This window comes from Hipposideros armiger, unplaced genomic scaffold (assembly GCF_001890085.2).
Source record: "Hipposideros armiger isolate ML-2016 unplaced genomic scaffold, ASM189008v1 scaffold_34, whole genome shotgun sequence".
In the NCBI taxonomy this organism is placed as follows: domain Eukaryota; kingdom Metazoa; phylum Chordata; class Mammalia; order Chiroptera; family Hipposideridae; genus Hipposideros; species Hipposideros armiger.
The window spans coordinates 1,779,094-1,791,435 of record NW_017731384.1 but is presented as its reverse complement, the minus strand read 5'-3'; the positions used below and the strand labels follow the sequence as shown (position 1 = coordinate 1,791,435).

The window sequence follows — 12,342 nt, the reverse complement described above, 5'->3', positions numbered from 1 at the left end:
AAAATATCTCTGAGAAGGGAGAGAAATGGGGTAAGAGAGGAATACAAAGGGCGCTTCTATTGCATTTGCTACATTTTGTTTCTTAAAAACAAAGAAAAACATTTGAATAGCAAACGTGGAAAAATCTTAACTCCTATTAAAAATGACAGTATTTGATTATTCAATTATCTATGCTTTCCTATCCATTTGAAATATTTCATAATAACATTAAAAAAAAGAGGAACAGGGACATCTCTTCTTTCCTAGACAAGAAAAAGAGGTAAGAATTGATGATGCCATACACTGATTTATTGGTGAGAAGAGAGTAGTTAAAGGAAGTCATACTTCATGGCTTTATTTTTTCAGTGACTCATAAGCCAGGCTGTTTGTTGAGTTAGTTAAGTTGGTTAAGCGCTAGAGGAAAAAGAAATGGGGAAGGGAGCTGAGTAAGAACAGACCTTGGTAAATGAACTTTAATTAAATGGTCTAGTAAATGGACCACAAAGCAGCACTGAGAGTCCCAGTGAGGTTGGAGTAAATACACGGGAAATAAGTCTGAAATATAGAGCTAGATGCTAGGATTTGGGGTATTGGCCTTACTTGTACCATGGATTTGCTCTACTGATTTTTCCTACTGGATGGGGTGTGGTAGGAAAGAGTTTCAGTTTAGTTAAACTCAGCTCTGCAAAGGTGACAGGTAGAGCTCATTACCAGGCAGGAAGGATACAGCCAAAAAACCCACATAATTAAATTCTAAGCTGATGGATTCTTAAAGAAAACTTTAGGTTCAGATAGCTAGAAAAAGTTTCCTTTCGGTATCTATAACTATTGCTCAGGCAAGAAGGAATTTCTTTCTGTCAGAGACAAATGGTAATAGAGTCCCTTTCTTAAATATTTGTTAGACTCTAAATTTATAACATTGTTTACCAGCTGGTAGTACATTTGCTCAGTATTTTTGAATACTTCATGAAAAAAGGGAAAGCATGAAGAAACAAGCAATCTCCTCTTAGGGATCTTAGCTCTATGGCTCAGGTATCTTAAGATCATGGCAAACACTAACCTTGGAAGTTATTCAATGGGTTTCTTTAAGGCAAATTATTGACATATATATCATCAGCGATCCACTTGTAGATATCTAAGTATCTCACACAGATTATTACTCTTCTTATCTGACCATCCACATGGCCATGTTTGGTTATAAGGAAAGGATCCTGGTAAACAAAGGGAATGGCGCTTTTCACGGTAGAGAAGGGGTTGGCAAACTATGGCCAAATACCAAATCCAGCTCCCCACCAGTTTTCATAAAGCATGTTTGATGAGGATCCAACCGTACTTATTCATTTCTGTATTGTCTCTGGCTGCTTTTGAGCTACAATGGCAGAGTTAAGTGGTTTCGACAGAGACTATATGGACTATAAAACCCTATTTCCTGATCACTGCTATAGGGAATGCTAAACTAAGTAACCTCTGAAGTGAAAGGGTGAAATTACCATCTAAAAATTATGCTTGTTATTAAGTCTTATTATCAGGAAAGATATCTTTACTAAAATTTAATCCTAAAACTTATATTGGATATATGCCTTGTATTTTGCATTTTATAATGTACATAATATATCTAAGATCCTTAAAACAATCCTGAGAGTTAGATATTGTTCCCATTTCACAGATTAGAAAACTTCAGACTACTTGAAGCTATGCTTTCTGATTGCTGTCAAAGGACCTTCTACGCTCCAGGTGTCTATTTATAGTACTTTCCCCCTCAGTCCAATAGTTCTGTTCTGGTAAGAAATGTTATAGGATTGACCAATCAAAGGAACATTTTGGAGGGCAGCATTTAGGAAGTTAATTGTAGAGCACTCCAAAATCCTTCAGGGACTAGACCCAATCCAGTGAAACACCCTGCATTACAAACTCGATTGAAATTTCTCTGGCCACAATTCACAAACATTCTGCTTTCTTTTCATAGCCTAGAAAAGATCTAAATGGCAATTAGAGGATTACAAAAGAATTATAAGTGTTCAACATTATTGGTCACTAAGGAAATACAAATTAAAACCACAATGAGAGGGCCGGCCGAGTGGCGCATTGGTTAAGAGCTGGCTTGGGATGCCAGAGGGGCCCGGTTTGGATCCCACATATGAGGGCCAGTGACACTGCCCTCCACAGCTAAGATGCTGAACGACAGCTCAACCTGGAGCTGGGCTGCCATGAGTCGCCGGCGACGGTGTAGGCTGCAGCCTCTGCGGCAGTGGGTTGCCATGGGCTACCGTATGTAGCCAGCAGCCAGCGTGAGTGGGCAGCAGCCGCAGTGAGTGGCCGTCTAGAAGCCGGCGACTGATCTGCCTCGTCCAGGAAGAGCGCAATGATGGTGCCAGCTTGGGCCAGTGAAGCAACGTCCTCTACAAGTAGACTGAAGGACAGCAACTTGTCTGTTCCCCTTCCCTCAATTCCCCAGCGCTGTTCCCATACCCCAATTCCCCAATAAAAATCTTAAAAACAAACAAAAAAAACCACAATGAGAAACTACTTTCACCCACTAAAATGGCTAAAATAAGACACACAATGTCTGACAAGTATTGGCAAGGGTTTGAAAAAAACTGGAATCCTCATACATTGCTGGTGAAATTGTGAAATGGTAAAGCCACTTTGGAAAACGGACTGGCAATTCCTCAAAATGTTAAACACAGTTACTTAATGTCTAGCAATTCCATTCCTAGCTATATATCCGAGAGAACTGAGACATGTCCACACAAAACCCTAAACATTAATACTGTAAATATAGTAAATATCATTGAGTTGTTCACTTAAAATGGCTAATTTTATTTTATTTTTAATTTAAAAGGGAAAAATCTTTATGTTAATGCTCATAGCAGCATTATTCACAACAGCCAAAAAGTGAAAACAACCCAAATGTCCAAATAATGAATGGATAAACAAAATGTGGTATACGAGGTTGGACAATTAAGTTCGCGAACTCATCCTAGAAAAAGTGCAACATACCTCATTACTGAATATCACTATGGTCAACTTTGAAGTGCTCCCCTTGGCAAGCTATGCACTGACACCAGTGTCTAGTCCACCCTTCAAAGCAATTTCGGAACTCTTTTTCTGGAATGGCCGTAAGAGCTGTCGTCATATTACCCTTGATGTCTTGAATGTCATAAAAATGTCTTCCTTTCAATATTTCCTTTATCTTCGGGTAAAAAAAAAAGTCATTGGGGGCCAGATGAGTCAGGAGGGTGTTCCAATACAGTTATTTGTTTACTGGCTAAAAACTCCCTCACAGACAGGGCCGTGTGAGCTGGTGCACTGTCGTGATGCAAGAGCCATGAATTGTTGGTGAAAAGTTCAGGTCGTCTAACTTTTATGCAGCCTTTTCAGCACTTCCAAATAGTAAAGTTGGTTAACTGTTTGTCCAATTGGTACAAATTCATAATGAATAATCCTTCTGATATCAAAAAAGGTTAGCAACATCGTTGCAACAAGTTGGCGAACTTAACTGTCAGACCTCATATTTATGAAATGGAAATATTATTTGGCAATAAGAAGGAATCCAAGTATATGTGCCACAACATGGGCGAGCCCTGAAAACATGATGCTGAGTGAAAGAAATCAGACAAAGAAGACCACACATTGTATGATTCTATTTATATGAAAAATCAAATCTATAGAGACAGAAAGTAGATTAGTGCTTGCCAGAAGCTGGGGGAAGCAGGGGAGTGGCTTCAAATAGGCACAAAGTTTATTTGTAGGGTGATGGAAATGTACTAATAGTGGTGATAGTTACACACCTCTGTAAATATATTAAAAGTCATTGAGTTGTGTACTTACAATGGGTGAAATTTATGATATACAAGTTTGTATTTCAATAAAGCTGTTAAAAACAGAATGAAATTAGCTCTGTAGTCAACCTGATACCCAGTATTACAGACCCTCAATCTCATTTTTTTTTTTGTTTAAAAAAAAATTTTTTTTTATTGTTAGTTTCAGGTGTACAGAATCTCATATTTTTAAGGTGATTAATGACACTGTATGTAATTTTTCATGAACAAAGATAAAATAAAGGAAATTTAAAATTAATTGGAAAGAAATAGAAATTGGACTACGTGTCACTGCTGATTAGAAGCTCTGAGTGGTACTGTTATAAGCATGCCTTTCCATGACCTTCAGCTGATGGGGACTGAGAATTCTGGCCATCTGGGCGAAGCTAAAGCCCTATCAACAAGGCACTCTCTGCATTTAAATGACCCTGAAAGTGCAGCATCAGGAAAACCACAGTCCAAGTCCACATTCTTCAGCTCACAGTCACGTCATCGCCAAACGCTGTACACCGAGTATTTATGTTCTGAATCACACAGGGAGCCACTCTTATCTCAGGCAACCATGTTGTCTGTAGCAATGTAAGATAAAACTGTGTCAATGACAGGAGTGTACGGTTTAAATGTAGGTCTCCATGTATTGCATAAAGTCCCACTGGGTCAAACAAAACTTTGTGTCGTTTATCTGTTAATGTGGTATTTGTTTTATGGTGCAGAAAAGACAGGCATAAACTTTGCATCTGATTCTAGGCAGATGCTAAGCTTACGTGTTTAAAGTGGTGATGCTCAAAAGTGAAGTTACTTTCCTATCTAACGGAAGGGTAATGATCTCAGAATTTACAGAAGTAGCAGATGCTTTTTGGTCCACTTGAAATTGGAATGAGCCACCTTGCCTGTTATTTTAGTCTCACTCTGCTCCAACTGAGTGAGGTCACTGGGTAAGGTCATGCTTTGGTACAGTGATTTGTTAGATAAGACAATTACAAGTCAAATACAGGACCTGTCACTGTGCGTTTCACCGGTGTCCATCTGATGAGCAGGCTGCTCTGGCTGTGTGATTATATACTGGGAAGAGCTTGCTAGGCGCTTGGAGTTGCCCTTAATGCCATCTTTCTCTCTGAAGAGAACTGTTTTATCTTTAACAGTATCTCCCGGGGGAAATCCAACCCAGAGAACTGTTTAAGAGACCTGAATTTCTCAATCCTGATGCAGGAAAAGCAGTCTAAAAAAGACTGCAGGGATTGGAAGGCGCAGACTTCTGGCAAACTATGGGCTAGAAAAATCCGAACATACTTCCTCCTGGACCTGTGCACTTCCCTGCACACTGCTATTAACAGGATACATTCCTTGAGATACTGGGCTGTATTCTTTTTGTTTTTGTATCTCTAATAACACCTAGGAAAATGCCTCAGTTAAGTGCTGAAGAAACAAATGCAGGCATCCATGCCCAACCAGTGGATGGTGTGCCCTCCTCTGGGCCCTGCGCTCCAGCCTTGAGAATGTTGAGAGAGGGCAGCTGATGCTATAGTTCTTAAAAGTTTTGAAAGTATGGGGAAAAAAACTGGGACTATAATTTGAAGACACAATGGGGGAAGTAGCTCAAAGGAAGGTTATTGTTGGTTTCAGAGAGTCTGAAATTACAGCACCACAAATATTAAAATTGTCACCAAAACAATTATAAGAAAACTGAAAGAGTAACTGTTCTCAGTGATGTTTTTAGACATTGTGAAAACCTGCAACTAACTGCTACAACATGACTGTCTTTAAGAGACTGTAGGTCATATATGGAATACACACGTATATGGATATATGCTTCTCATCTAAATGATGATACACATACATTTCCCGGAAAGCCTAGCAATCTGCTAAACTGGGAGATGACAAATGTGGTTTTCGTTCCAAAGGCCTAGGGAGGAACAGGCCATACATTTTAGGAGATGGACCAACTTTGCAAGAGAACAATTTCTGAAAGCAAGGACTACACTGGAGTAACAGTAGCTTCATAAACACAGTGCTAAGGAAACCCTGCTGGAGGAGATGGAAAGAAAAAAGCCTCCAACTTCTCTAATTACCTTAAAGATGTGTGCTTTGAGGATGTGATGTCCCAGCTCAATAGTCTGCTGTCGGTTTAGTTTTCCCTCTTGGCGGGAAAACCAGAAGGCAAGTAATGTGTGACCACTCCTGCAAAGAAAAAGAGATTCATTTTAGAAATTTTAATGCCCCGATTCCGCTTTGGGCGGGGCACTGTTCAGGTCTGGCTATAACTTTGTCTCATTCAGTTTCTTAGGGAAGGACAGTGGCCACTAGGCAAATAATGGGTATTAAAAGGTTTCTAGCTTTTACCAGTCCTTTACCCAAATCACATGTGTGAATATCACAGAATGTCATTTCTAGTTGGCTTACATCCATCCCCCACACAGATGGTATTAAAAGATTTTTATTTTCTGTCCCTGTCAACTCCTCTTACTTCACCCATGCTTTAAATGTCAGTGTTCCTTAGGGTCTCATTTTTGGTCCTAATCTGTCCTCTGGATAGCTCATCCATCCTCAGAGCCTTCACCACCACTTAATTCCTATGTCTTTTTCTCTAGTTAGATTTCTTAGCCTAAGATCAACATACATCCAACTATCTATTGGATTTCTCCACCTGGAAGTCTCACAATACCTCAAACTCAATGTGTCCCAAATGGGATTAACACCCTCTTCCCCATGTGAAGTCTTCTCTGATCAGCAGCTACCCTTTCACTCCAGTGGAGAAAAGGAAGCACTTTCTCTCTGGTGTGACCACTACAGATGTATGGACCTTTAGTACGGTACCTAGCACACTACCACACGCTCTCTCCTCCACTAGTCTGTAGGTTTCCTGATGGTGTCCATTCCCCACCATCTCTTTGTTAACAGATCCCCAGTCAGTTATGAAAGAGAAAGCCTCTGCCTCTGCATGTTCTTATCTGCCCATCATGCCCAGAACTACTGTGGCCCTCTTGTAATCACATGGGCAACTGGCCTAAGACAAAGCCAGCAGAAGGGCAAAGTTAAGAGAATAGCATCAAAATAGAGCCTGAGCCCTGACGGTACAGCATTAGAAGCTGTCCTAATTTTAGACCTCTTGTTATATTAATAAATTTCTTTATTATTTAATCCATTTGAGTTGGAATTTTGTTTCTTCCAGCTCAAAGCATACTAATGATACACTACGTTAAGTGTGATTGATGTATGTATATATATCAATTTTTTTGGGGGTGCCAAACAAATGTATGCAAGTGGACACTTTGGTCAACGTTGCTCAAGCAGTAGTTCGCCATATTCAGAAGAGTCTGGATGTTGACAGTAACCACTTTGAGCACCTCTTGTAACTGCAGAAGTCAAACATGACTTTTATTCATCTTTTGTTAACGGTATATATTGAGTATTACAATTCTAATAGTTTTTTCCTTTCTTAAAACGTGTATACATTTTTTGGGCAGTGTGTGTGTGTGTGTGTGTGTGTGTGTGTGTGTGTGTGTAAGATATGTGTATATCTAGGGTTGTATTTCTGTTTACATTTGTGACAGAAATTCCAAGTTATTTATATTCTCCAGAGTGCCTAACACAGTGTATTGTATATAAAAATTCTCAGTAAAGTTATTTGGAAGCAAGAGAAAACTGGGAATTAAAGACAGGACACCTTTGGTATGCACCTTCTCAGCACACTGGCTCTAGCCTGTAGGAATTGTCCCTTTACTCCCCACTGGTTAGTGGTTAGCAGAGTTCTTTATGCCACTGGTAACACAGCTCTTCTATTTCTTTCATTTGGAGTGTCGTAGAAAAGGGAAATGAAACCATAATCTCAGTTTCAAACCTAATAAATTAATCCAACAGAAGGAAAAAGTAGCAAGTGAAGTCTTGTTGGTGGCAATTCCCTGAAAGGAGGCCCAAATGTCTACCGGACGATTTTCTCTCAGATGTAACACTGGCTACTCTGCCAGGTTTAACATTTGAAGATACTGCACACCGAAGCCTAAAATACAAACACATTATTTCTTTAAAAAAATTTTTTTAAGCTTCAGTAAAGAACCTGGAGAACAGGAGATGGAAGAGCTCTCATCTTTACAGGAATCACCTCACAGAGATTTCATTCCAATAAGACTTTAAAATGAAATTCTACCATGTTCTAACCTTGAGTGTCACAGAATTCCCGAATTCTAGTGGATACCACGCCACCTTATTTGATTGGATAAGATTAACCATAATGGAAAGGAAGTTATGCAATTGAGAGAATGTCTCAGACAAGTGTAGCCTGCACAGAACCATCACTATCAGCTGAAGGCACGTGCCTAGGGTAGTTTCACACTCACAAAATCTGGAAATTGCTACTGTCCTTTCATTTATCCCTTGAAAACCCAATTTAGTTGGTAGGCTATTTTAACAGAGCAAAGGTAAGTTAGAAGGAGAAGCATTTACAAAGTGCCTTATCTCAAGTTCTCAACATTCTATCCAGTTATTATTGTGGTCTCCCTGGTGTAAGAATTATTACTTTTAGTGACTCATCCACAGCTGGGCATAGTGACTAGAACTCCTGAATACAGGCCTCTGATTCACTACCCATGCTTCAGGCCATTAGTGACAAACCATGCCTACTAAGGAAAAAAGCTCACGTCTGACAAAGAAATGAATTTTCAGTTAGACGCAGAACTGACTTTGCCCCAGTGCTTTCATTTTACTACTATAACTAAGAAATCCCAGTAAGAGGTTTGCATTTCTCTAGTGTACATTTCAGCTAGTCATAGAAAACAGTGCTTGCTTTTGTTGTTGTTGATTAGGCACTCAGGAGTCACAGCAAGCAATGCAGGCCAAGGAAAAAATGCAGGTGACAACTGTAGTTCATTTCTTTTTGGGTACAAATTACATTATTAATAAAAGAATGATTTCGGGCCGGCCGAGTGGCACGTTGGTTAAGAGTTGGCTTGGGATGCCAGCTCTGAGCAGCAGCACCCCAGTTCGGATCCCACATGAGGGCCAGTGATGCTGCGCCCTCTACAGATAAGATGGTGAACAACAGCTTGACCTGGAACTGGGCTGCCGTGAGTCGCCAGCCATGGCATAGGCTGCAGTGGGGCTGGCCGGTGGCTGGCGTGTGCTTTCGTATGCCGCTGTGAGCAGCTGTGAGCGGCCATCCAACAGCTGGCAAGCGACTGCCTCACCCGGGAAGAGTGCAATGATAATACCAACATGGGCCAGTGAAGCTACATGCTCCACAACTAGACTGAAGAACAAAAGGACAGCAACTTGTCTGTTCCCCTTCCTCAGTTCCCCAACACTGCTCCCCTCCCCCAATTCCCCAATAAAATATAAAAAAAAAAGAATGATTCCTGATCAGTTTATTGGACTCAAAGCTTATGGTATTCAGGACACAAAGGGTAATAGCAATTTACATTATATGCTGGCATTTCCATTTGTACCTTACTATAATATTATGATAAAATATGTTGCCACTGGCTAGCCTATAGTCCGAATGTTTATTTCTATTTTTCTTATCATTTTCTCACTCCTGAACTCACCTCCTTTTGACTCCCAGTCTCACTATTCTCTAAGGTCACCAGTAGTTTCATTGGTTTTCCTTTAGCCTTTGATCTTGTTTCTTTCTTTTTATTTTCTCTCTTCAGCATTAGGTCTTATTGACCTTGAAAGTGTCTCTTCTCTTGACATCTGTGACGCCATCCTGGTACTTTTCTTCCAGTTTCCTTCAGTGATGTAACTTCTTTGCTTTATCCCCCACTTAGTTTTCTCGCTTAGGTAGCTCTCATCTAGTCTCCTCGCTTCAGCTCTCACTTCAATGTGAATGGCTCCCATAGTGACACAGTGACATCGAGATCTCCTTTTGCTTCTCTGACTGCCTGTTGGATCCTTCTACCCCCACATGACCTGCCAAATGACGCTGTTTGAAGTTGAAGCTTTCCTTAAAACCAAATCCCTTTAAGACTTTTTTATTTTTAAAAATATTGTCAGTTACTCAGGCATAAAACCTTGCAGTTTTCCCCTCCCCTTTTCACTTTCTCTCCTATATAATCACAAGGGCCTCATTCTCTCCATTGCTTGCTCTCTGGCCCATGCCAATCATCTATTGTACATTGAAGAAACCTGATCACAGTTCTGCTCAAAATTCCTCAGTGGCTTTATATATCTTTCCTCCTATACATAATCTAAACTCCTTAGCATGGTAATCAAAGGCTCTCTATAATCTGTCCCTTGTCTATTTGTCTGATTTGTCTGTCTTTACCTCCTTCCATTGTACTTCTAATTCCAGAGAGAGTAAAATATTTCAGGGTTTCAAACATGCTTTCCCTCTGCCTGGAATTCTCTTCCCCATTTAGTTCATCGAGCAAATGATTTCTCATTCTCAAGTCTCAGTTCACACCATCTCCTCTGAGGCCTTCCCTGGTCCTCCCAGACAGTCAGGGGTACTTTCCCTTAGGGTCTCGGTGTATAAGTCTCCCTTACGGCACCTACTGCAGCACTCTGCACGTCAGGCTTCCCACTGGACTGTGCTGAGCATAGAAGCCATGCTTTTTTTCATGTATGTACTCTTAGGTAATAGGAGTACTTATTTGCAAAATGAAGGAATTAGTACTACCTTACATTTGTACACAGCCTTGTAGTTTTCAAAATACTGTAACACTTGCTTAGATTCTCACGAACACCTGTACTACAGACACAGGAGCAAATATTACTCCTAATATGGTGGAAGATTGAGACACAGCCAGATGTAAGGACAGATTCCCAGCTCGCAGGCCTAGGATGTGAAAGGGATGCAATGAGAACCCAGGGTCTTCTGAAACCTCGTTCCGTGACCATGTTGACAAGATTAGCAACCTGGTTTTCATTTCTGAGCAAATTGGTATGAAAAAGTCAACCAGTGAAGAACAATATATTCATTTGTGTAATATAAACTCTGAATTCTTAACATATTAAAATGAGCAACTGTTAATTTTGTCATTTTTTCATTGGCATTTTGGGAGAGAATAGTTAGGAAAGAGAGCCCTAGTCAGTGTGACATGATTTGAGGCATGACTGAACACAACTGTGTTTTCTCTCTATAATTAAAGATGATGGTAAATAAAATCAACTTTAATGTGGGTTCATATGTAATTATAAATACCAATGGGGGGGTAGTGGTGAGGGCAGGAGGATTATTTCCACACAGTTTATACATGAGATCACTTTGTGAAAAAAAGTTACCCTGCAGATTTCCTGCAGTGCTGCCTCTTCATCTCTGAAGCAAAATCAAACAGACCTATGTTCAAATCGTAGTTCTGTCACTTGTAAGCCTCATAACCTTGGATAATCTATTTAAACTTTCTGTGAAGCAGGGATAATAATTCCTCTCTCTCAGGACTGTGGTGAGAATTAAGTGAAATGTACTTTATATTTCTTTTATATCCATAGTAAATAGCAGAGTGTTATGCTAAAGGAAGGAACATTAGCCATAAGCGACTTGAAACATATTGGAAGATGACTGTGTGCTCAAATAGAACTTTAATCTTTAACGTGTGCAGAGTGAAGTGTGATACTCTATCCTTAACCCCAAATCCTTACCCCTCCACGCCTGAACCCCTTATCTTTACAGCCAAAATGGAAACCCAAGAATCAGGGGGAAATTACTGGGTATGGGTACCATTCGCTGTTAGTCAATGCAGGAAAACTTGGTAGTGTAACTTTAGGCAGAGAGCGGGGATAAGGACAGAGCTAACCAGTCCCTAAGAAATAAGGGAAAAGTTAAGCTGACAGGAGGAATATAAATTTCTCATGTAGAACAGAGGTTTTCAGGAGGATATTAGGCCTTATATTCAAGGTATATTTGATTTTAGATATTTTAGGAGAATCATTCAGGGTGAGAGTTGAAGATTCTTCCCCCGGCACTGCCCCTTCTCTCCTCTCCTGAATCTATATGCTCTGACAAACAGAGGCGGTAGTATCCAGAATCCATCCTACCTCCATCCTCATTTGCAGGCATCAGCAGCCCCTCCCTATGGATTACTGGAGACAAGTGACACTCACATTGGACAACTTTGAATTACAAGGCAGCTACCCTCACATGACAGCTAAGAAGTTGCTTAAAGAAAAAACAAACAAACAACCCTTTCTAAGGCAAGCATCACCATCCCTTCTCACCCCCACCCATTTAACAGTTCGGAAGTTGAATGACAGTTGCTTTATACAAAACATACATACAATGGCACCAGGTTTGCTTTTCTAATAGATTTTCGCTTAGCATCACAGGGAGATAGCTAGTCTTAATTTCTATTTGTAGCACTGAAACATGCTAATAAATAGACTCAGATATTTCTAGCGTGGATGTTTTCTCCACTGTTTTAGTCACAGCCACTAATGTGTAGTCACAAGAGTACATTAGCTCTCGCGATGACAAACTCCATAGGCAACACTTTAGTGTTTCCGAGAAACACTAGGGTGTTTTTTTTTTTTTTAAAGATTTTTTTTTATTGGGGAATTGGGGGGATGGGAACAGTGCTGGGGAGTTGGGGGAAGGGGAACAGACAAGTTGCTG

General features: G+C 40.2%; 1 protein-coding gene across 11 annotated transcripts in view; it reads right to left on the bottom strand.

The window, feature by feature from the left end:
* Positions 1-12,342, bottom strand: part of TANC2 (tetratricopeptide repeat, ankyrin repeat and coiled-coil containing 2) — a 302,761-nt gene that overhangs the window by 32,878 nt on the left and 257,541 nt on the right. For all 11 annotated transcript variants that reach the window (XM_019637800.1, XM_019637801.1, XM_019637807.1 and 8 more), the window contains one exon: positions 5,870-5,978. In XM_019637800.1, the coding sequence (XP_019493345.1) occupies positions 5,870-5,978 (109 nt within the window). The remainder of the gene's footprint in view (positions 1-5,869; positions 5,979-12,342) is intronic.